Source organism: Cetorhinus maximus, chromosome 6, assembly GCF_964194155.1.
Source record: "Cetorhinus maximus chromosome 6, sCetMax3.hap1.1, whole genome shotgun sequence".
NCBI classification, from domain to species: Eukaryota; Metazoa; Chordata; class Chondrichthyes; order Lamniformes; family Cetorhinidae; genus Cetorhinus; species Cetorhinus maximus.
In genome coordinates this window covers 78,270,182-78,296,272 of record NC_135884.1, presented here as the reverse complement: position 1 = coordinate 78,296,272, position 26,091 = coordinate 78,270,182, and the positions used below count along the sequence as shown (strand labels likewise).

Here is a 26,091-nt window from a genome sequence, read left to right as displayed (position 1 = left end):
GAGGGGGGGGAGGGGGGTGAGGAGGGAGGGGTGGGGTGAAGGGAGGGGGAGGGGGTGAGGAGGGAGGGGTGGGGGTGAAGGGAGGGGGGAGGGGAGGGAGGGAAGGGGGAGGGGAGGGGGTGAGGAGGGAGGGGTGGGGGTGAGAAGGGGGGAGGAGGGTTGGGGGAGGGGAGGGAGGGGGGTAGTGTTGGGGGGAGGGGGGTAGAGTTGGGAGGGGTGGGGGGGAGGGGAGAGGAGGGGTTGGGGGAAGGGGAGAGGAGGGGTGAGGTGGGGGGGAGAGGAGAGGAGGGGTGGGGTGGGGGGGAGGGGTGGGGTGGGGGGGAGGGGAGGGGTGGGGTGGGGGGGAGGGGTGGGGTGGGGGGAGGGGAGGGGAGGGGTGGGGGGAGGGGAGGGGAGGGGGGGAGGGGAGGGGAGGGGGGGAGGGGAGGGGAGGGGAGGGGTGGGGGGGAGGGGTGGGGTGGGGGACAGGGAGAGGAGGGGTGGGGTGGGGTGGGGGGAGGGGAGAGGAGGGGTGGGGGGAAGGGGTGGGGGGAGATGTGGGAGGGGGTGGGGGTGAGGTGGGAGGGGGTGGGGGTGAGGAGGGAGGGGTGGGGGTGAAGAGGGGGAGAGGCGGTGGGGAGGGAGGGAGGGTTGGGGAGGGGAAGGGAGGGGGTAGGTTGAGGAGGGAGGGGGGTAGGGTTGGGGGGGAGGGGAGGGCAGGGTTGGGGGGGAGGGAGGGGGGGAGGGGAGGGGGGAGGGGAGGGGGGAGGGGGGGAGGGGAGGCAGGGTTGGGGGGGAGGGAGGGGGGAGGGGAGGGGGGAGGGGGGGAGGGAAGGGGGAGGGGGGGAGGGAAGAGGGAGGGAAGGGGGAGGGAGGGAGGGAAGGGGGAGGGGGGGGAGGGGGGGAGGGAAGGGGGAGGGGGGGAGGAAGGGGGCAGGGTTGGGAGGGAGGGGGGTTAGGGTGGGGGGGAGGGAAGGGAGGGGGGAGGGAGGGGAGGAAGGGGGCACGGTTGGGAGGGAGGGGAGGGGGGTTAGGGTGGGGAGGGGAGGGAGGGGGGATGGTTGGGGGGGAGGGGAGGGGGGAGGAGGAGGGGAGGGGATGGTTGGGGGGGAGGAGGAGGGGAGGGGGATGGTTGGGGGGGAGGGGAGGGGGGAGGAGGAGGGGAGGGGGAGGGTTGGGGTGGAGGGGAGGGTTGGGGGGAGGGGAGGGGGGGTAGGGCTAGGGGGTGGGGGGTGAAGAGTGGGGTTGGGTGAAGAGTGGGGGTGAGGTGGGAGGCTGAGGTGGGTGCGGAGGGGGGTGGGGGAGGGATAGGAGGGGGATGGGTGGGAAGGTGTGGAGGGGTGTGGGGAAGGGAGAAGAGGGGAGGGATAGGAGGGGGAGGGGGTGGGGGAGAGGTTGGTGGAGGGGCAGGGTCGGACGAGTGGGGGAGAGGGGTGGACAGGTAGGGGAGGTTGGTGAGGAGGGGCGAGGATGCGTAGAGGATGAGGGGGGATGTGTGGGTGGAATGGACGATGAGGGGGAGGGTGTGGGTGTGTGGCTGGAGAGGGGGTGGGCATTGTGGGTGGTAATGGTTTGGGGGGAGTGGGTTGTGGTGGGGGTCGGGGGGTACAGTTGGTGGGTTAGATGGGGAGTCACAGGGTGCGGGGGAGAGAGTCGGACGGTTGCAGGGGAGGATAGGTGGATGGAAAGTGACAAAGACCTGTCCCCACCAGTACCATAGCTCAGTTTTATACCGTGATAGACCTCTTGCCACCAGTACTGTACGTCAGCGTTGTACAGTGACAGAACTGCCCCCGCCTTATTCTAAATTTGTCTTTGAATGAACTCTTTTTTCCTTTCTTTTCAGCATGCCCGTTCCCTGGAGGGATATGTGGGATTTGCAAACCTCCCAAATCAAGTGTACCGCAAGTCAGTGAAACGGGGATTTGAGTTCACGCTAATGGTTGTGGGTGAGTCTTGGGGTGCAGATTGAGAAATTACACCCTTTGCTACATCATGTGAAGAATGAATGCTGACAGGCAGTGTTAAAAACTCTGTATAATAACTGATCAGAGATTGTTATGATCCTTGACCAGACCCCCAAACTTTAGGTAAGATCTAGTAAGGGACCAATAACGTTTTGTTTAGAGTAGACAAAGTTTGTGATTCAAAAAACTTACTAAGAGAACAAACACATATTAACTTTACTATACAAGATCAGGAAGGTAAACAATAAATAATATCTATTTTATACTCTATAACATTTGGGGTTAAAATGAGGTACATGTGAATTAACAGGCAGTCTATGTTCAAATGCACCATACTACACAATAAATGGCAGATGCGACCAACACAGAGTCGACGGATTTCCCAACAACCCATCCAAACGTCAGTAAACACTGAGTCAACCAATCTCATGGAAACTCACTCACTCTCTCCTTCACCTTTGAATTCTCTCTAAAGGTCACTCCAACTTAGACAGCTTTCAACAATGGACCACCTCGAAGGGTTTTAATCCTGTCCCCTGGATTCCCAGGTCTGCGTTCCAGCACCAACCCACAAGCACAAATACAGCTCCTCGGCCGCGCTGAGCAGAACACGACCTTCTGCTGCCGCCTTGGATCTTCAGGGCTTCTCCTGAGCCCTCTTGACTTAAAGTCTGTTAACCCCAGCCCTTTTCCTGTTTGGAGCCCCTTTCTCTGCTCCGTTTGTCTCTGTTCCCTGTCTGGGACTTCTCTTTTGGGACCTCGCCCTGACCGCTGCCTGGGACACTTGTGCAATGGCACTCTACTCCCAGTCTCGTCATGTTTGTCTTTATGCACCGATGCACTGGACCCAATGAACTTAAAAATACTGACCTGCGCAGCCTGCTCCCAGCCTGCGTGTGCGTGGAAACTCCGAGGTATGTCTGGACTTGGGAGTTCCTGACCTCTGCTCTCGTTGAGAAGGTAAGTTGGCTTTCGTAACAACCTGGCCAGAGGGGTGGGGTGGGGTTTGAGGGTTTCAGGGAGATGGGGTGGTGTCTGGTTGGGGACAGTCAGAGTGATGGGAGGGGGATGTCAGTTAAGGGGTGGGGGTGTCAGGTGGGGGAATGTTTGTGGGCAGTTAGGGTGATGGTGCTCTGAGGCAGCAGTGCAAGGGGTAACCAAGCAGGAAATAGTTTGCTGACAAAAACAGCGAGCAACTGTTTTCATATTGGGGAAGTGTTTAAATTGTCCCATACTTGGATGCTGACTGCAAGTGGGTTTAACTCTGTGAATCATTGAGCAGTCAGCTGAGGTAGCTGTGATCCTGATGGTGCTTTTGTTTGTGTAGTACTCACTGCAGGATTCCCAGCCTCTGATTTGCTTTTGTATTTATATGGCTAGTCCAGTTCAGTTTCCTGTCAGGATGTTGATAGTGGGCGATTCAGTGATTGTGGTGCCAATGGATGTCAAGGGACAATGGTCAGATTCTCTCTTGTTGAAGATGGTCATTGCTTGGCACTCGTGTGGGGAGATTGTTACTTGCCACTTGTCCAGGTCTTGCTGCATTTGGACATGGACTGCTTCGGTACCTGAGGAGTCACGAATGGGGCTGAACATTGTGCAATCATCAGCGAACATCCCCGCTTCTGACCATATGATGGAAGGAAGGTCATTGATGAAGCAGCTGAAGATGGTTTGGCGGAGGACACTACCCTGAGGAACTCCTGCAGCGATGTCCTGGAGCTGAGATGACTGACCTTCAACAACCACAACCATCTTCCTTTGTGCTAGGTAAGACCCCCAACCAGTGGAGAGTTTTCCCCCTGATTCCCATTGACTCCAGTTTTGCTAGGGCTCCTTGAAGCCACACATGGTCAAATCTGCCTTGATGGCAGTCACACTCTCACATTGACCCCAGTTTGTAATATTATACACAGGTAAAAGGTCCTGTGTGTTGGAGTGGATGGTGTTGTACCTTTGAGGAAAGCCGCTAGACTGGTCCCACGTTCTACGCAGTATCCTGTACTTTCCAACACTGTCCCCCTCTCACCTGCTCCTGCTTTATATAGAATTACAAGTATTTACAGCACAGGGGCCATTCAACTGGCCTGTGCCAATGTTTCGCTCCACACACAACTACTCATGCCTCTTTTTCTAACCCCCTATCAGTGCATCCTTCTATTCCTTTCTCCCTCATGTTCTTATCTAGTTTTCCCATAAATGTATCTTTGTGGTTTTCCTCAATGACCCACAGTGGTAATGACTTCTACATTCAAACCACTCTTTGTGAAAGAAGTTTCTGCCGAGTTCCCCATTGGCTTTATTTTATTGATGGTCCTAGTTTTGGTCTCCCCCACAAATGGAAACGCCTCTAATGTCTACACCGTCCAAGCTTTTCAGAATCTCCAAGACCTCTATCAAGTCATCTCTCAGCTTCCCTTCTCCAGAGAAAAGAGCCCCAGCCTGTTCAATCATAATATTTCTCCCAGTATCCTTTATTCATGCTTACATCAGTAAGACCGTTTCTCTGGGCAGGCCTCCAATGAACTGCAATACCTCACCTCACTGTGTGGGGCAGGTGGTTTAAAACATAGAACAGTTTATAGCAGAGGAGACAGGGGCCAGTTGGTCCCTGGTAGCCAGGCTTGTTTATTCTGCCACCAGATTTACATTATTCTCTTTTTCACCCTCCTTTCCACACTGCAGAAATATGAATATGCAGATAGCTACCATGTTGACTACCATCAGACTAAACTATAGATTATATTATGTTTTTATAGATTATATTTATTGTCATATATGGTAGCAAAGCAAATGAGCAGTAATTTTGATAAAGCAGACTAATTTCTGAAACTAAAACAAATGTGTTTCAGAAATTGAGTCCTTGTTTGGATTGCTTTAATTCGATTTTGGAGAAATATCATTGTCGGTGATTGAGATCCTCACTCTGGAAAATCAAAGATATAATGCGCTGTACTTGGAGAAAGATGTTCTTGATACTTCTACCGAAAACAAACCTGTTCCAAAAAGAGAACCAAACTCCCAGCAGCCCTATGCTGATGAAGATTATTTCTATCATGCTGGGGAAATCGGAAGTAGAAATCCGTTCTCCGGATGGGTTAGTTATGCCAGCCTGTTGGCATGCTAGTCCCTCCAAATTTCTTCTAATTTCCACCGCTGTTCTTTCAGTGATATTCCTCAGTCAGTTCCTCCCTTGATATTGTTTTGCCAGCTAGTGGGGATGATCTTTGACAACTTATCCTCTCTGAGACCATGAAATGCTGCCCTTCTGAGCACAGATGAATAAACCAGCCTAACATGATGAGTGTGGATGGTCTACAGAAATGTCAATGCAACTTCCATGAACACGACTTGAAGCAGAATTCAAGAAATCCAAAATCACAAACTGGTCCATCCAGCTCTAAAACACATCTCTCAGTTGCGCTGTGAATATAACCCATTGACAGCCAAATCTAACGCCACGGTAACATTTTTATATCAAATCAATAACTCCAAAAGGTGACATGTACTTTATCAAAGAACTTTCTGCAAACCACAGACCTGCTGTGTTTCTTTCACTAACGAGCAGTCTGATTTAAAAGGCACACTGCCTTTACATATTTCTGCTGACTCTCTCATTAACCCTGGCCGTTCAGGTTTTCACTCATTTTAATCAGTATCATAGACTTAAGATCTTTACCTATAACTAAGTTGACTAAATGTCCTGTAACTTCCTCCAAGTTATCCTTTTTTGAACATTTCCTGCCCTTCAGTCTTTTGGCACAGTTCCCAGTTCCAAACATGTTTGGAAAATTTGTGATTACTGTCTCCACTATCTCCTCTCCAGCCATATCTAGGAAAACAGATAAGTTTGCATTTATATAACGCCTTTCAGCCACTTCAGGACGTCCCAAAGCACTTTACAGCCAATGAAGTATTTTTGACGTGTTGTCACTGTTATAATGTTTGAAATCAGATAGGCATTTTGCACACAGCAAGATGCCACAACTGTGATAATGCGCAATAACTGTGATAATGATCATTTATTCAGATCTTAATGACGTCGGTCGAAGTACACATATTGGCCAGGATGAGGTCACTTTCCCAGGATTGGGATTGACCCATTGAGTGCCAGGTGTTTTCCTATTTTTAGCTCCATTATTTTTATACTGCTCTTCCAAGCAGATTCCCCCACTCTGTAAAAACTTAGGCAAATGCTTAAAAAACTGTTTCTTTACTATTGAGTACAGGATGAATTAGCCTATTTCAAGTGGTAGAAACCCTTTTTAACTTTCCTTTCAAAGCAGGAGGTTTCCAAACTATGGGTCCAAACCTTCAGATTTTGGGATCACGAGAACCAAGCCAGCAATAGTGGCCATGGAATGCGGACTGAGTTTTGACAGCTGCGAGACTCCTTTCAGTGCTCTTGTTTTTTCCTGTTAAACATGGCCTCTTGGCCTGATTGTTGTTGCTAATGCAGCCTGGTTAACAATTCTACCCAAACGCAAATTTTCTCTCTAGGATCTCATCAGTCTGCAGCATTAAAATGGGGTCACATCGGGAATCAGTTTGGGAAACACTGCCTTAAAGGGAAATAGGTATTTTAATGTTGCCAATTAGTCTTTCATCTCCCCTCTTTTACACATTTGAATCACCTTACTGCTTATGTTTCCCATCCTTTGTCAGAGTTCCCATTATTGTAACTTAGTTCCTGCTACAAATCTCTAATTTACACCCTCGTTTTCTTTTCTGCAATTTCCTGATCTATAATATGTGAATAACACTCTCCTTAGTTTTTAGTTCAACTACAGGGGATTCTCTTAGCGCCACCAAATAATTTTTAAAAAAAACTTCCTTTCTGTGGTTGTAATCATGTCTTAAACTGCTTGCACCATCTTACCTTTCACAGTCGCACCTGTTTTAGTAGGCGGTGTTTAGTTCCCAGTCCTGTCTAATTGAAGCCAAGTTGTTCCAATGTCCTAGGAACCTGAAACCATTCCTGTAACATCATCTCTCTCGTCACTGGTTGTTGTATCCTTGGCATTATACTTCAATCTAACCTTAAAACCATTCTCCTCTATTACTGTCTACAATGTGAACCATCACCCTCTGGTTGGTCACCCTTCCTTTTCAGAAGCTTTTCCGATGGTTCTGTTATCTCTCTCAATATCTGAGACTGGTGCTCACTGCTTCAATGAAGTTCTATCTTCCTAGTTTTTAATCCTGTGATAACTTTAGGACCTGCTTTTACTGCAATTGTTCTATTAGCAATGAGCGCCTTTCTTTACTGGACTGTCTGCCTTTATTGCACACCCAACTGAGAAGGGAGACTCGGTTTAACATCTCATCAGAAAAATGGCCTGAAGCAGTGTAGCAGTCCTTCAGTACTGCACTGGGAGTGAAATAAATGCAAAGTACTGCAGATGCTGGAAATCTGAAATAAAACAGAAAATGGTGGAAAAACACAGCACGTCTGGAAGCATCTGTGGAGAGAAAAACAGAGTTAACGTTTTGAGTCCGTATGACTGCGCTGGGAGTGTCAGCTTGGATTATGTGCCCAAATTTCTAGAGTGAGACCTGAACACACAACCTTCTGGCTGAGGAGTAAGAATTTTACTAACTAAAACAAGTGTGATAGTGTTACGTTTACCTTGAAGCTGGGGTAGGGGAGACCAGAGGGAAGAGAGTCTGCACAAAGCAACTTTGCACTGACATTAAACCTTCCAGCCTGAGAGATGAATGAAGCTTTATTCTACAGGGTTTGGGCTGGCCACAATCTCCTGCATCAGCTGTCTGCTTTCAACCACTGCCCTTGCCCTCGCTGGGCAGCCTCCCTCAATGTTGGCTGACATAACTCTTTGTAATTGAACATTCCTGCTCATTGTGGTACTGATGTGGAGGATTCCAGCTCCTTGTGGAGCTGACACCAGAATGATTGGTCCGTGTTGACACCCCTGAGGGTACACAGGCTCCAAACACTGAGGAAATAGATCCAATGAATGACAACTGTGTAAACACTGTATGTAATAAGGAGCTTGCTGCATGTCACTGCCATTAACATGGACAGTAACTGAGCAGCAGTTTGAGTTTAACAGAGAGATTTCCCCTGTGTGGCCTCCAGTCCTGTTTGTCTTCAGTTCCTTCTTGTCCGGAAATCTGCATTCTTTCTATTTGGCCAGAAGCAGTGTCTTGGAAACATCTATTGGAAAGGAAGTTGTGTCCCAATCCCAGGAATACAGCAGGCAGGGGGAGGACTGTTCATCTGAGCAGTGTGAAGCTGCTGTTTAATAAATTTTGTGATACACGCAGGAGAGACTGCCCTGCTCACATCCGGGTCAGTCTGGAACTGTGTAAAGCAGAGAGCGGAATAATGGAGCAGCTAATTCTCATACAATACGCTGGATTGAAAATAAAGACAGCCTCGGACGAGAAAAGTCGTAAAAATTCAACACCAACCAGCTTGTACAATTTGTACCACGAACAAATGGATCACTGTCACCTTATTGCCACATTGTTCAAAACATCCCTAATGCCTGTTTCTTAGTGACGTATCTCTAAATTAAATAATTCCCGCTGATCAGCCTGATTCGCTTTGAAGTAATATTTGCTGTTGAGCCAGAGAATATTTAGCTGTGGCTTCGCTCCCCTCCAATCCATGCATTGTTGCCTCGAGAGTGCCCACCCCATACGTCCTTCCTTAGCTCCCTCCTTTTCCTCACCTTGCTGCCGTCTCCAGCCTCTGCTCAGTCTCAGGACTTGGACATCCTTGTTGACTGTGAGCTGATCTTATGACCCCATATCCTCTCACTAAACCAAGACTGTTTACTACCACCTCCATAACGTTGCAACAACCGTAACAGGCACTAACAGCCCCCACTTTTATCCCTTATTGAGTAAAAAAGGATAAACTTCAGGACATTAGGATGTCTCAAAACGCTTTACAACCAATTATGTATTTTTGAAGCATAGTTACGATTGTCATGTTGGAAACATGGCAATCAATTTACCCCTAGCTCGATCCCTGAAAAAACAATCTGACAACCAGGTAATCTGCTTTAGTGATATTGGTCAAGAGATAAACATTGTTCAGGATCCTGGGGAGAGTACAGCTGAGAAACACTTGAGTTGGAAATAAGCAGAAAAATTGTAAACAGACTTTCCTGAACTCTTGAGTCTCAACAGAAGGATAGCAGTTTTTGGGAATGCACACCCGATTGATAGATCGAACAATGGGATAGGTGATATTGGAAAATTGCATTATTTACAGCGCGGCAAGTGTGAAAAATTGTGCATGTTAAATTGATCTATGATTTTATGGAATGTGGTAATTATTCATAGTCTGGGTGTTGGGAGCCAGAGTTTGGAGACCGGATCTTGTACAGGAGCTGGAACTCCTGGAAAGTTGAGTTCACACTTGGACTCTGGGTAAAAGAAGAATTTATTGTCCATGCAAAATCATATTTTTAATTATTGTACAGAAGGATTTTACAATGACTTAACACTACTGTGTAAATATCTTGTAGCTTCAACTTGAGAATAATGACCTGATAGTGTGATGCACACTGGCCTTGTGGACTAGATAGGCGAATGGGTGGCCATCCTAGCAACAGGAGAAGGCCATTTAGCCCCTTGAGCCTGTTCAACCATTTGTTAGACCATGGTTGATCGGTCGGGGGAAATTATCAGTATGATGACATACTGCCCCTCTCGCAACTAGTACAAGAATACAGACTTAATCTGTATCTTTCAATCATGATGAAGAGGACACTATTAGTCAAAATCCCAATTCGCATTCTTCCTCTTGTTTCCCTCCTCATGGCACCTGTTCTTTCGGAAGAGCTTTATAAAACACTGATTAGACGTTAGCTGGAATCCTTTCTGATAAGGAAGGACGTCAAGGCCTTGGGAGTTGGCTACTTTCACAGCCGATCTTCTTCTCCATCCATTCTGTTTCACTACACAGGCTGGAGCTGTAACAGACTAAAATAATGTTATTTTTATTCACAAAACAAGGTACACAATAGCTTTTGGATGAGGCAGTTTGCCATAGCATAGCAAGGAGTCAGTTATCCTTTGCCTCTTTTGGTTCTTCTGTTGAAGTGAGGATAAATGGTTAGTTCTGCTGCATTGAGTTTCAGACAGAGCTGCTGCTTTTCTGTCTCCCTGCCTTGTTAATGAGTACAGCCGTGCTCACCATTCGGAGCAGGCGGTAACCTGCTCACCAGCAGAAGCTTTCCTATGCAGTCTCTCGTTCGGATGGAGTTCTGTTGCCCTTTTGTGATGTTCACTAATGCAGTTGACCATATGGCTTCATGGCTGACATGTCGTCGTCATCAAACCCAGGAAACCATTAACACTGGACATGGCAACACAGTTTGCCACACAACGAAGCAACTTCCACTTTTACTGAAACGCATACAACTTCTGCCTGACTGCAAGTATTGTCATTTGTGGTTTTTCTTGTAATAGTAAATGAATTATCTGCCGGAAAGCAAAGGCCAGGAATAAGAGAAAGTTCTTGTGACTAAGCAGAAATTTGACAGATGGACTGATATATTTTGTAAGGAAGAATAAAGAGAGACAAAATGAACTATATGGTACATTTATTCATAGGATTGCAGGAACAGAGACCTGGGCGGTTCACACTTGCAAACCTTTGAAGGTGACAGCACAACTTGAGAAGGCTGTTAAAAAGCTTAAGGGATACTTGCCTTTATTAATAAAGGCATTGAGTACAGAAGCAAGGACGTTCTGAATTTTTATAAAACACTGGATGGATGGCAATTGTACTATTGCGGCCAAATGGAATTCTTTCCGATAAAGAAGGACGTCAGGGTCTTGGAAAGGTATAGAGGAGATTTGTTCGGTTTGTGGGACTTTGCTTGTGTGGCGAGAGTGGAGAAACAGGATTGGTCTCCTTTGAGCAGAGGAGCAAAAGAGGAGATTTAAACAGTGTTCAAAATCATAGGGAGAACCTGTTCCCATTGGGTGGTTTTGATGGGTTAGGTAGGGAGAACCTGTTCCCATTGGGTGGTTTTGATGGGTTGTGTAGGGAGAACCTGTTCCCATTGGGTGGTTTTGATGGGTTAGGTAGGGAGAACCAACCACAGAGGCAGGAGTTATAGCTGTAAGAAGTAATAAAGTAACTATAGAAGACACAGATTTAAGGTAATTAGCTGAAGAACTTGAGGTGAGATGATTTTTTTTAAACTAAGCTATGATCTGTAAGACACTGCCTGAAAGGGTAATGGAAGCAGATTCAGTATTAACTTACAAAAGGGAATTACTGGGGTATGGGAGAAAGCAGGTTAGTTAGGATTAATTGAATAGCTGTTTCAAAGAGCTGGCACTGGTATGATGGGCCAAATGGATTCCTGTGCAGTAAGATACCATGATTCTACAGATGGATTTTGTTGGAGTCATCCTTATTTACTCTGTATGGAATGACTGGATCTCAGGAACTGAGATTGGAGGCATAGCAGATTGTGTTTAAAAAGACTCAGAATTTTTGATGAAAAATGCTACCATGGAGCTGATAGGTCAGGTGGTCAGTCTGTATGATGTAATGTTTTGTCACCTTAACACCCCCCTGCCATGCCCCACCCACATGAAAGTTTCCTGTGTGAACAAGCTCCCCCCTCCTTAGCGCACCAAGTATGTACAGGTTTTCAAATAGTACCTGGAACAGCAACCTTCATTCAACAGATAGCTGGCAACACCCCCATATATCAGAGAGGAACAGAGGGAGACCATTCAGGCCATTGAGCTCATCCCACCATCTTATCTTTTTGTTCTATTCCAGCACCCAGCTGACCCTGAATGGCTGTCCAGTTTTTATTCACTGCTTATATGGAGCTCATTCTGGATATTGATCACTGGCTGTCTGAAGAGCTTCCTGATAACCTGTATTGCACTTGCTTTTTACCATTTTCTATCCATCTACTTTGTTGTGAAGTCACAGATTAATGTGAAATAGTAACTCAGGATCATACTTTGTTTTTTTTTTTATTTATTCATTCATTCATGGGATATGGGCTTCTCCGGCTGGGCCAGCATTCATTGCTCATCCCTAGTTGCATTTGAGAAGGTGTTGTTGAGCTGCCTTCTTGAACCGCTGCAGTCCATGTAGTGTACGTGCACCCATAGTACTGTTAGGAAGGAAGTTCCAGGATTTTGAACCAGCGACAGTGAAGGAACAGCGATATCTTTCCAAGCCAGGATGGTGAGCGACTTGGAAGGGAACTTTCAGGTGGTGGTGTTCCCATGTGTCTGCTGCCCGTGTCCTTCTAGAAGGTAGCGGTTGTGGGTTTGGAAGCTGCTGTCTAAGGAGCCTTGGCGAGTTACTGCAGTGCATCCTGTAGATGGTACAAGCAGCTGCTACTGTGCGTTGGTGGTGGAGGGAGTGAATGTTTGTGGATGTGGTGCCAATCAAGTGGGCTGCTTTGTCCTGGATGGTGTCCAACTTCTTGAGTGTTGCAGAAGCTGCACTCATCCAGGCAAGTAGGGAGTATTCCACCACACTCCTGACATGTGTCTTGTAGATGGTGGACAGGCTTTGGGAGTCAGGAGGTGAGTTACTCGTCGCACGATTCCTAGCCTCTAACCTGTTCTTGTAGCCACAGTATTCCAGTTAGTGTCGTGGGAAGCCCCATCAAGCCACATTCTTTACCATGAGATTTCATTGTTCCAATTTTACCTTTTGAAACGTGATCTGTTTTAGCCAGAGTATATATTCGACAATAACCCACCCCAAGCACCATTCAATGTAATGAATTAATCAGTCCAGATTACAGTTTATCAAACTCAGTAAACTTTAGGTGTCCCAACATTGATCTCTGAGACATTCCACTCAGTACCCCTCCTCAGTACCCATCGTTGGATACCCCCCTCATATGAGAACATAAGAAATAGGAGCAGAAGTCGACAGTACGGCTCCTCAAGCCTGCTGTGCCTTTTAGTACCATCATGGCTGATCTGTCTCACTCCACTTTCCGCTCACTCCCCATTCCCTCAATTCCCTGGGAGATCAATAATAAAGCTTCCGCAACCCTTTGGGGTAGAGAATTCCAAAGATTTATAACGCTTTGAGTGAAGTAATTTCTCCTTATCTCAGCCCTAAATGATCAGCCCCTTATCCTGCGACTGTGCCCCTGTGTTTTTGATTTCCTGACCAGGGGAAACATCCTCTCAGCGTCTACCCTGTCAAACCCCTTCAGAATCTTGTATGTTTCAATTAGGTCATTTCTCATTCTTCTAAACTCCAGAGAATGTAAGCCCAATTTACTCAGATTCTCATTAAAAGTCAACCCTCATCCCAGGGACGAATCCAGTGAACTTTCTCTGTACTGCCTTCAATGCAAGTATAACCTTCCTTAAATATGGAGACACAACTGCTCACCGTATTCCAGGTGTATCTCCCCAGTACTGATCCCTGGACACCCCATTGCCCCTTGCCACTGCTATCTGTCCGACTGCTACTTCGTTATTTAGTACCAGTTAGCAGATAAACACTTTGTTCCCGCAAATTCTAACTTGACTGAAGTGACTGACTCCATTCCAATCCCATAACCAGATGTGTTTCTTACACTGTCTGAACTCCTTACATGTGAGAAGCATACAGCAGGTAGGTTTCATGCTTCAGAATTAAACTCTACATGCAGCTGACTGCAGCATCCTGTCAATTGGTATTATTGATGAAATGTGGCTACGTTTTCCACTACAGGACCCAGCAGTCTAGGTGCTCAATACCATATGTCAGTGATTAGCTCACTACCACTGTGCGGTTATGACTGATCTTCGTTTTTCTTCCCTAATAGGGGAGTCAGGACTTGGCAAATCAACGCTGATCAATTCACTCTTCCTGTCAGACCTGTATTCCAAGGAATACCCCGGGCCCTCGCTCAGGATCAAGAAAACTGTACAGGTGAGTTGCAGCCAGGCTGGGAGCTGTGCACAGCTGTGTGTGTGCCTGTGCACACTCAACTGTTGGCATTCAGAACCAGCTGAGGCCAATCAGCTCCTCGGACCTGTTCGTCCATTCAGCTATGTCATCGTTGATCTGTACTTCAACTTTATAGAACGATATAGAACGAGAAAAGACCATCGGCCATTGTGCCTGTGCTGGCTCTTTGTAAAAGCTATCCAATTAGCTTCTCTCCTCATTCCCTGTAGCCCTGTACATTTACCCACTTCAATTATTCAACTCATAGAAATATGTTGATACAGCAGAGGAGGAGGCCATTTGCCATATTGTGCTTGTACTGCCTCCATGGGACAGGTTATCTAATTGGTCCCAATCTCCTGCTTCCCCATAGCCTTGCAAATATTGCCCTCTACGAGTATTAACCTAATTCACTTTTAAAAATTACTGTTGAATCTGCATCAAGCTTCATTCAGGCAAAACATTCCAGATCACTATCCATCAAATAAATAAATAACACCCACAAAGAGGGAAAGACTGACACACCTGCAGGGAAGGAGAAAGAGGGAGACCAACACACTGAGGGAGTGAGAGAGAGAGAAACGAGAGCAACACAACTGCAGGGAGGGAGAGCAAGACCAAGATCAAGGCACTCATGGTGAGAGGGAGAAAGAGAATTATATACAAGGTGAGACACATACCTGGATGTGTCAAGAGGTTTGTGTGTGTTGGGGAATGGTGCAAGTTGGGGGATGTGGGTGGGGGGGTTTGTGTGTGCGTATGGGGTGGGGGGCGGGGGGGTGTGTCAGTCTGAACAGCCTTTCAGCGATTGGTAGTGACGATCTGTTTTCAGCCTCTTAAACACTTCAGTGCAGATTGTTTATTGATGTCTGATAAAGTCTTGAGCTGGAAGAATGAAAATTACAACCAATAGCAGCTGATTAGCCAGTAATAGAAGTGTGTGTTTTGGTTGCTTTGAAAGATTCCTTTGTAGAATTTTTTTATTCTTCCACGGGATGTGGGTATCGCTGGCTGGGCCAGCATTTATTACCCATCCCTAACTGCCCTTGAAAAGGTGGTGGTGAGCTGCCTTCTTGAACCGCTGCAGTCCATGTGGTGTAGGTACACCCACAGTGCTGTTAGGGTGAGAGTTCCAGGATTTTGACCCAGCGACAGTGAAGGAACGGCGATATATTTCCAAGTCAGGATAGTGAGCGGCTTGGAGGGAAACTTGCAAGCGGTGCTGTTCCCATGTATATGCTGCCTTTGTTCCCCTAGATGGTAGAGATTGCGGGTTTGGAAGGTACTGTCTCAGGAGCCTTGGTGAGTTGCTGCAATGCACCTTGCAGAATCATGGAAACCGACTGCACAGGAGGAGGCCATTTGGCCCATTGTGCTTGTTCTGGCTCTTTGAAAGAGCGGTCATGCTCAGTTCCATATTTTTGCCTGTGACCCTATCAGTTGTTCTTCCTCAAACACCTGTCCAACTCCCTTTTAAAATTAATAAACTTCCACCACCTTTTCAGGATTTTAAAAATTTGTTCTTGGGATGTGGGCGTAATTGGCTAGGTCAACATTTATTGCTAAGAGGGCATTTAAGAGTCAACCACATTGCTGTGGGTCTGGAGTCACATGTAGGCCAGACTGGGTAAGGACAGCACATTTTCTTCCGTAAAGCTACAATGGTGAACCAGACGGGTTTTTACGACAATTGGTCATTAGACTTTTCATTCCAGATTTTTATTGGATTCAGATTTCACCATCTGCAATGGTAAAATCCAAACCCTGGTCTCCAGAGCATTATCCTGGGTCTCTGGAAAACTAGTCCAGTGACAATACCACTATGTCACCGCCTCTAGAATGCTCAACCTGAAAACAGTAAAACAAAAATTCTCCTCATCTCCACCTAGATCTTCTATCAATGATTCTGAATTTTATAACCTGCTTATAATGTCTGATGTGCCCCCCTGTACAGCTGAGCCAGTGCTATGGACTTGGCTCTGGCTGCACTCCCCAGATGCACCATCACTTTAATCAGTTTTCAGAATTGAAAACTGGTTGGAAAGGATGTCACTGAATGAATAACTGAACATCCTGAGTGGAGAGGATGAACAGTCAGGGGTTTAATCCACATCGATACCACCAACACAGCTAGAAAGAGGGAAGTGGTCCTACAGTCAAATTTTAGGGATCCAGGTAGGAAATTAGCAGAGCAGGACTTACTCTCAGTGCCATGTGAAAGTGAGTACAGAAATAGGAGGATAAAGCAGATGAATGCAAGGCTGGAAAGATGGTGCAAGAGGGAGGGCTTTAGATTCCTGGGACAATGGTGTTAACAGGATCCAAGCTGACTGGTGAAGCTGAAACCGAGTCACCAAACTTTTCTTTATTGAGCAAGTTTATTGATTTGTTCACTCTCTTAGCTGTCCTATCACTCTTCTCAGTGTCCCAGTTGTCCCCTATTTACATGTGCTCGAAGACAATTAATACCCATCATCTGTTTTTCTTAACCGTAACAATGTAATTGACAAGACATTAACAATTAGGACCAGCTCTGGGGGAGATGGGACCCCTGCAGCCAGATGGATTGCACTTTAATAGAGCTGGGACTGATTCCTTGCAGGGCGATTTGCTAGCACTAATGTGGTCAATTTAAACTAACTTGGCAAGGGTGTGGGAACCAGAAGCTAATAGTAAAGAGGAATACCAAGGTGCAAAGAATACTGGAAGAGTTAGAAAGAGCTAGAGTAGGAAGTAGTAAGGTATTCGGTGGGTTCAGCTGAAAGTAAGAAAAAAATTAGGGTTACAGTGCATGTATGTGAATGGCCGGAGTGCAGGAAATCAGACTGGTGAGTTGCAGGTGCAGATTGCCATGTGGAAAAAATATGATGCAATAACAGCAACCTGGATCAAAGAAGGGCAGAGCTGAGCATTAAATATTCCTGGATACAAGGTGTTCAGGAAATATAGGAAAAGAAGGAAAGGAGGAGGGATGGCAGTGTTGATTAAGGAGAACATTGCACTGATAGAGAGAGAGGATGTCCCAGAGGGATCAAGGACAGGATCTAATTGGGTAGAGCTAAGGAACAAAAAAGGCACAATTACATTGCTCAGTGTAGTCGAAAGGCCACCAACTAGTGGGAAAGATGTAGAGGAACATATTTGCAAGGAAATTAGAGAGGTGCAAAAATTACAGGGCAAAGAGGGGCACGAGTTCCTAGACTGTGTTTAGAAAAATTTTCTACGGCAGTAGGCTTCCAGTCCAACAAGAAAGGAGGCACTGCTAGACCTGGTTCTTGGGATTGAAGTGGGTCAAGTGTCAGTAGGGAACAGTGAGTATTGTATCATAAGGCAATGTGGTGTCCAGGACTGTGTACACAATTCCAGCTCTGGTCTAACCTGCGTCCTATACAGTTCCATCATTATATCACTGCTTTCATATTCAATACCTCGCCCAATAAAAGAAAGCATTCCATGTGCTGCCTTTACCACCTTATCCACCTGTTCTGCCACCTTCGGGGAACTGCAGACATGCACTCCATGATCTCTCACACAACCCCTCGCAACGTCCTCCTGTTTATTGCGTATTCTTTTGCTTTGTTTGCCCCCCCCTCCACCCAAATGTATTACCTCTCACTTTTCTGGATTGAATTCCACTTGCCACTTCCCGCCCACTCAACCAAACCATTGATATAATTCTGGAGGCAACAGCTATCCTCTTCACTATCAACTACATGGCCAATTTTTGTCATCTGCAAATTTCCCAATTATGCCTCCCACATAAAATATATACAACAAACAGCAAGAACCCCAACACTTGTTCCACAGGGGTCACCACTGGAAACCGCTTTCTATTCGCAAGAACATCCAATGACCATTACGCGTTGTTTCCTGTTGCTGAACCAATTTTGGATCCAACTGACCATCTTCACCGTTATCTCATGGGATCTCACTTTTCTGATCAGTGGTGTTTACCTTCTTTGATTCCAGGTTGAGCAGGTAAAGGTTCTGGTTAAAGAAGGTGGTGTACAGCTCACACTGACCATCGTTGACACCCCAGGGTTCGGAGATGCAGTGGACAACAGTAACTGGTAGGTTCAGATCCTGTCTTCAGAAAGATGAAGTAGTGAACATTTAGCCTGTTTGCTCCTCCTTGACTCTTTCCACCTGCTGAGAGACTTAACCTTTCCAATATGTAAAATTTACAAATAAGTATATACAGGTATTCTGGGCTATATCTTGCAGAGAACACCATGAGAATGAAGAAATATGATTTCTGATCCCTCATTATATTGTCTGTAATTAATTTAGCATAAATCACAATGAGAACCTTGCTGTGCTCCCATCACTAGGTTCCCCCATGGGTCCTTTGTGAACATGGTTTGCATCTTTTCCTGCTGCCCTGAGTTTAAGTATTACTTGTGTTAGTGTCAGATTTTGGGTCCAAGTCTTCTTCTTCTGTATTCTGGCATTGGAGACAAGGAGATGTCCACTACATCAGTGCAGAAAAATAGAAGGTTGGAAAGTTTTTACACCGTATTGTTCCTTAAGCGTATTCTTGTATGGAATCCTCAATTTGTCAGTATTTTTCCATCCAAGATGTCAACGGCAGAGTTTCCTTTTCACAGCCCTTCTTAAAAAATTTGACATCCAGATCTTCCTGCAGGTCGTGACCAGAGAGGGGGGGGGGGCGCTGCTGCGTGCGCGGCGGAGAGGGGGGTGGGGGGCCGCTGCTGCGTGCGCGGCGGAGAGGGGGCCGCGGGGGCGTTGCTGCGTGCGCGGCGGAGAGGGGGGTGGGGGGGCGTTGCTGCGTGCGCGGCGGAGAGGGGGGTGGGGGGGCGTTGCTGCGTGCGCGGCGGAGAGGGGGGTGGGGGGGCGTTGCTGCGTGCGCGGCGGAGAGGGGGGTGGGGGGGCGTTGCTGCGTGCGCGGCGGAGAGGGGGGTGGGGGGGCGTTGCTGCGTGCGCGGCGGAGAGGGGGTGGGGGGGCGTTGCTGCTGTGTTTGTCTTTTTTTCTCTTTTATGCAGGCACACTGGGCTCCTGCCTCTGCTGAAAAGGAGGTGATCAAGTGCAGGGAGAGAGGGACTGCCAGATGAGAGTGTAGATGCAGGTTCTCTGTGAGGTTGGATCCCTCACGCCACCCCCTCCCCTCCCCCACCAGCTTCCACATCCCATTCTCAACCCCAGCACATTCTCTACTTCCCCAGTTGACAGTCCCTTATTTTATGTTCACCCTGATGGCACAGGAGCAACAAAATCGAATGTAATCGTGAATGTAATTATTTCAGTGCAGAGTCAATGGAACGGTCTATACAGTGACTGCTGTTTCCACTCAGATAGCTGCCACTCAGCACACTGAACTTCTGAAAGGACAAAAGGTGGCAGACCATCTTCTGAAAAAATAGAAGTACAGCCAGTTATTAACTCCAGTATTGTGATTTGGCAATCCAAAGTAAGGGTTAAATACTTGTGAAAACTGAGGGATGAGGCTGCAATCAATTGCAGAACATTACTAACCAGTGTGTAAGCCTCGGGCTGTGAGGTGTATATGATGGTGGATTTCCTGGTGTCGACAGTAAATCCTGACTGTAGCCTCCATTTCTACCAATGAAACCAATAGTTACCTTACCCTATTACATAGGGACCCTCACTCACGACTGTGGGGTAACCACTCCCCCTTCCCTACCCCATTACATTGGGACTCTCCTGACTGATGGGAGCCCATTTACTCTTATTGTGAGTGTACGTTGGCCATATGCCCTTGTGCTGAATTCACTGCCAGGGTAATGGGAGGATCTCAACTTGCCGCAGCTACGCTCTCGGTACTTTGTTACATTTTTAGCTGAGCCAATCATTCATTCTAAGCTTGGAACTTATCCAAAGAGTGGGCTCCTGGTCTCCCAAATTGCCAATCCCTGGCCACATGACCCACCACTGTTAATCTCCTCCCTTGTGGACTGGGTCTGCCCTAGCCTCAGTTCCACAGCTGAGAGCTGCCTTTCCTGAGTCTCTGCTGTTCTAGCTGTGTCACCTGCTGTCAGATCCCTAACTCCCATCACCCACTCTGTAACTTGTTGCCAGCCCAATCCTTTGTAACTCTTTCGAGTACATTCACAGTTCTTGACTTTTTTTTCCCGGGAGTGGGACATGAACCCACAACCTTCTGACTCAAAGGTGAGGGTGCTATGAACTGTGGACACTCCCACCTTCACATTTAGAATGGGAGATAATTGAGCATGGGGTAAGAATTAAGTTTGGGATCTGTCATGGCTGCTACTCCTTACCTTCTCCTGTAAGCCCCCAATCCTAAATTATAAACATTCCAAATGTTTGCTGCAAATGGTGAGCTGCAGGAGATTGCTGTCCTATCCTATTCACCTGTGCTAATAGAGAGTCTTGGCCCATCCCTAAGATAGTCAGCACCGCCTTCTTGAGGAAAATTAGGGAATGGGCAATAAATGGGAATCGGAACAGGAGTAGGTTTAGCCAGCGATGCTCACATCCTACCAATGAATAAAAAAAACTTCCTTCAGCCATTGATTGGAAGGGATAAGTGGATTTGCATTACAGAGAGAGGTTGGTCGGGCGGGCCAGTGTGATCTCGACTGTGGACTGTGTGGGGTACTGGAGTGTGGTACTATCCTCTAGCTCGGGGTGATTTTTGAGTAAAACTTGTCATATAATGCATCATATCGCTGGGACCACTAGATGTGTTTATTGATCCTTATTCAGCTACAGTACCTTTGCCTTGGGTTTAGTTAAGTCACGCTGAAGTCACTATATCCTGTCATTTCTAGTGAGTCGCTGTACTTGACCATGTTAGATTGATGCATCAAGAGCAATGGGATGTGTCATCACTGCTGGATAGCTGCTGAATGTTCGCTTTTGTATAGTGGGGCATCGTCCTCTCACCACCTCCTCAGTGTGGACATCTCAATTACATCCTCAGCCTCTCCTGGGCCATTAGACATTCACCATGCTTCCAGCCTGTCTCGTTTTAGCCTGAGTGCACTTGAGTTTGCAGTGACAGTGTTAGTGGTTCCCAGTATCTGGATTGAATTGATCCGTAGTGCAGCCCTTAATGTTGCTAGTGTATCCGTTAGAGCAGGTGTTCTCAACCTTTTGAGCCCCTGTCTTGTGTTATGAAAATTCCACGGAACCCCTGAAACATACGGATTTTTTTCTGTATAAAAATGAAAAAAAATTAAAGACTGTTATTTTTGTTTTTCATAGAATTACAGAATTCTTACGGCGCAGAAGGAGGCCATTCAGCCCATCCTGACTGTACTGCCTCTCTGAATGAACATTTCACCTAAAGCCATTCTCCGGCCTTCCCCCTGTAACCCTACAGATTGTTTCTTTTCAAATAATCATCTAGTTCCCTCTTGAGTGCTTCGATTGAACATGCCTCAACCACACTCTCGGGCAGTGCATTCCAGTCCCAAAGCACTTAACTGTATTTCATTCAAAGTCTTAAGCACTTCCTCATTGTCCAATTGAATTCGAAGGAAGTCAGCTTCAGAATCTTCTGTCCCTACTTCCTTTTCCTGATTCGTCACTAGTAATACTTATTTTTGGTTATCTTCCCTGTCAAAGTACTTTTTGAGCATTTTTTAAAAAAATTCATTCACGGATGTGGGCTTCACTGGCTAGGCCACCATTTATTGCCCATCCCTAGTTGCCCTTGAGAAAGTGGTGGTGAGCTACCTTCTTGAATTGCTGCAGTCTGTGTGGTGCAGATACACCCACAGTGCTGTTAGGGAGTTCCAGGATTTTGACCCACCGACAGTGAAGGAACAGTGATATATTTCCAAGTCAGGATGGTGAGTGACTTGGAGGGTCTTCTGCCCTTGTCCTTCTAGATGGTAGTGGTCATAGGATTGAAAGGTGCTGTCTAAGGAACCTTGGTGAATTCCTTAAGTGCATCTTGTAGATGGTACGCACTGCTGCTGTGTATCGATGGTGAAGGGAGTGAATGTTTGTTGATGTGGTGCCAATCAAGCGGACTGCTTTTTCCTGGATGGTGTCCAGCTTCGTCAGTGTTGTAGGAGCTGCACTCATCCAGGCAAGTGGGGAGTATTCCATCACACTCCTGATGTTTGCCTTGTAGATGGTGACATACCCTCTGGAGTTCTTACCAAATAATTCACTTAATTTCTTTTCAATTTTGTAAGGCCCACTGAACCTGGCATTTTATGGTTCGCCTGATAGTGGCAATAAAGCTAACACTTTTTCCCCAGCTGCAAAGCTACAAGTCTTTGCCATCCTATCTGCTTCTGTCTTCATCGCCTGCTATGATATTTCTAAATGCTGTTTAGCTAATTCACATGTTCTGTTCAATCTTTCCCTGAACTTTGATACATCGCCTAAGAGTGTAGTTTCTGAATTCTTACTCACTAACTTCTCCTCCATTCTCTCTCCCTGAACAATGTTATCAAAGATAGAATCAGCTAATTGCAGTTCAGTCTTTTTGTCCTGTATTCTAGACTGCACCTCCTCCTGTCTCAATCTATGAATCTGTGATCGAGTTACACACAGCCTGGAAACAAACCAGGATGTTCTTCCTGCAGCACTTTGTGGATTGCTTTTCCCCAGGCTGTTCAACTACAGTAGGCATCACCAACATCTGTGACCCAGCTACATCATTTCCCAAGATAAATTGAACTCCTGAAATAGGCAACTTCTCCAATACTCCTACATTCGCTTCACCTGTTTCCGAGCTACTTTTCAAATTCACCTTACACAGTGGAATAATTTTTGTTTCCCCATGAATCCCTTTATTAATATCTTTTCCTGCAAAATTCCCTTTGGGCAACAAATATCAATATCCCATAACATTAAGGGTTGACTAGCTCCTGTATCCCTTAAAATTTGTATATCTTTGCCAGCTCCATCCTGTACACATGAAAAGACGCTTCCCTCACAGACAAAATCTTTGAACATATCTGCAACCTGCCTTTCAATATTCCTTTGAATAGGCTGTGAACCCATTTTCACACCTTCAGCAAACACTTGTGCTTGCTTTTCTACTTGAACATATCCTACCAGTTTGTCTTGTTCTAAAGCCTCTGACTTTACAGCACCTTTCGTAGCTCCTACTAATCCACAATGTAACCATGTAACCCCCAGCACATTGACTTCATATGGCCAGTTTTATTACAATGAGCACATTTAAACTTTCTTATCTCTTCCACTCTCAGCACCCTACTTCCTAGTCTGAAGCAGAATCTCCTTAGAATCTCTAGCTGTTCCTTCTCTTCCTTGATGACCTACCTCCCTCTCGCCTTCCCATTTTCTGTCCCCAGATTTAAGAGCGTCGAAAAGTTTTGATTGATGGACCAGCTCATAATCATCTGCCTTCTCTGCTTCCTGCCTTGCAGTTTTAACCCTTTGTTCCTCCACATGGGATCTTATTATTGAAGGAAATGAATCTTTAAATTCTTCCAAAAGAATTACTTCTCTAAGGGCTTCATAGGTTCTTTCTATTTTTAATATCCTACTGTCAAAATTACTTTGACTCTTTCAAACTCAATATAAGTCTGTCAAGGCTGTTTTCTCACATTTCAAAATTTCTGTCAGTATGCCTCTGGAACCAACTCATCAGCATTCAGAACAGCCTTCTTCACTGCATTATATTCCCCAGATGTAACTTCTGACAGTGAGGCATATACCCCATTAGCTCGACCCACCAACCTAGACTGAAATAGCAATGTCCAAATTCCTTTTGGCCATTTCATCTGTTTAGCCATCTTCTCAAATGAGATATAGAATGCTTCAACATCTCTTTCTTCAAACTTTGGAAGAGCTTGTACAAATTTAAACATCTTCCCACTCGGTTCTGATCTGGAAATAAGTCCTTCCTCACCTTCTAGTGTCTCTTTTTTAACTGCTAGCTTTTTAAGCTGGCATTCCCTGTCCCTCTTTTTTTTCTCTTTCATCTATTGCTAATTTCTTTATGTCCAATCCTCTCTCTTTCTCCCACCTTTCTGTCTATTCCCTTTCCTTTTCCTCCAGTTCAATCTTTTTCATTTGCAACTGAATTTGAGCCCAATCCAATGACCCACCCTTTGGAGAACTCGGTCTCCTGGGTATTCCATCCAATTTCAAATGCTATACCTTCCATAATGTCTGATTTCCTTACCCCTGCAGGTAATCCTAATTGTAACATATCTGCCAATTCTATTACCTTAGCTTTAGTGACCTTTTGTAAACCAGCCAAGATTATAACTTGACAAGTCTTAGCAGCCGCCAAAGCTGTATTGCAGTCTCCCACTTTAAAACCTCACAATACCACTTCTGGTTCAGTATATTCCTCACTCTCATTATCTTTAAATTCACCAATTCCAAGCCAATCAGGGATTTATTATTTTTTAATATCCCGCAAAGAGCCCCCAATTTTGTTTTAAGCACAGTTGATGGTAAATGCCAAGCTGCCATAATCCCAGAGGGCAACTTGAAACAGCTGCCACAACAGTTTTTGCAATTTGTATAGTATGAGGATAGGTTCTGAAATCAGGAAATGATGCCCCAATTGCTTGTGATGGATTTCATAGTAAAATAAACATTTATTAAAATAATAAAGGAAAAATCATGATTACACTTGAACATAAGAATGGCTTTACACAGTAAACAGCACTTCTAAGATCTTGTGGAACTTTTTTACTTAACTACCCTCAGAGCTAACCTTCCCCTTTTCTGTTCAGCAATTATCCTTTTAGATTTTCAAAATCTATATAAAATTCCAATAATTTTTACCACACAGTGCCTTTTTTCCTTTGGGGTGTCCTCCGAGGCTGACAGCAACAGGGTCCTTAGGCCTGTGCTTGTTCACCCTGTCTTCTGGGAGTTCTGCCCCAGCTACCCTGCTGTCTTCTGAGAGATCTGACCAGCTACTGTCACCTAAGCTTCAGTGTTTCCTTAAATGTATTCCTTCCCTTTGGTCTCTCTCTTGTCTCAATCAGTCTCTTCAGAAATGCTTTCTTCCCAGAATTGATTAAACTTGTTTCGTTACCCTAGCTCTTAGACTTGAAAAAACAAACTTGCCCTATCTTGACCTTCCTTATACCTTTTACAACCTGCATATACCATCCCTCTTTGAATTCAAACAGCCCAATTCAAAAACACTCCTGTTACTGCTTCATTTAAAACTCCGAAGTTCTTTTTGGTTTATTAACATATCAACACCACTACTTGTTGTTGATTTTTAGACCCTTGCATTCACTCTGGCTCTTACTCCAATTACCATATTTACAAATCCCCAACAGCCTGCCTTCCAGTACATAAGAAATATGACAGGGTTATTGACAGAAGAAAATTATTACAATTTCTTGTTTTCTGGACAGTGGGTATTTTATAGATTTAAAAGAACACACTAGTCAGTCAACAAACTAACTCACTAGCAAATCACAAGTTATAGTGATTAATGCAACAAGGACAATATTATCAATTTCCATTGAGTGGAATGTTATTGTTGGGACTCTGTTCCTTCTTGTGGAACTTCATGTATTGTTTTATATCTTGCTCTATCTTGTTTGTAGTCTTTTTAGTCAAGCTGTTGTGGGAGATTGGTATAACTAATCAAATATTCACCTGGCTATTGTCATAGAGTCCTAGAGGTCCACAGCACACAAAAAGGCCCTTCGGCCCATTGGGCCTGCGCCGGTCAAACAAGTACCTAACTATTCTAATCCCATTTTCCAGCACTAGGCCCATGGCCTTGTATGCCATGGCATCGCAAGTGCACATCCAAATACTTATTAAATGTTATGAGGGTTTCTGCCTCTACCACCCTTTCGGGCAGTGATTTCCAGATTCCCACCACCCTCTGAGTAAAAAAATTCTTCCTCACATCCCCTCTAAACCTCCTGCCCCTTACCTTAAATCTATGCCCCCTGGTTATTGATCCCTGCGCCAAGGGGAAAAGTTCTTTCCTGTCTACTCTATCTATGCCCCTCATAATTTTATACACCTCAATCATGTCCCCCCTCAATCTCCTCTGTTCCAAGGAAAATAACCCAGTCTATACAATCTCTCCTCATAACTAAAACTCTCCAGCCCAGGCAACATCCTGGTAAATTTCCTCTGCACTCTCTCTAGTGCAGTCACATCCTTCCTATAATGCGGATTCCAGAACTGCACGCAATTCTCTAGTTGTGGCCTAACCAGCATTTTATACAGTTCCAGTGTAACCTCCTCGCTCTTATATTCTATGCCTCGGCTAATAAAGGCAAGTATCCCATATCCTTTCT

General features: G+C 45.7%; 1 protein-coding gene across 1 annotated transcript in view; it reads left to right on the top strand.

Moving 5' to 3' along the window:
- The window catches only part of LOC144681848 (septin-7-like), a 77,825-nt gene that overhangs the window by 482 nt on the left and 51,252 nt on the right, over positions 1-26,091 (top strand). The window contains exons 2-4 of the mRNA XM_078543900.1: positions 1,826-1,928; positions 13,742-13,848; positions 17,836-17,936. Of these exons, the coding sequence (XP_078400026.1) occupies positions 1,826-1,928; positions 13,742-13,848; positions 17,836-17,936 (311 nt within the window). The remainder of the gene's footprint in view (positions 1-1,825; positions 1,929-13,741; positions 13,849-17,835; positions 17,937-26,091) is intronic.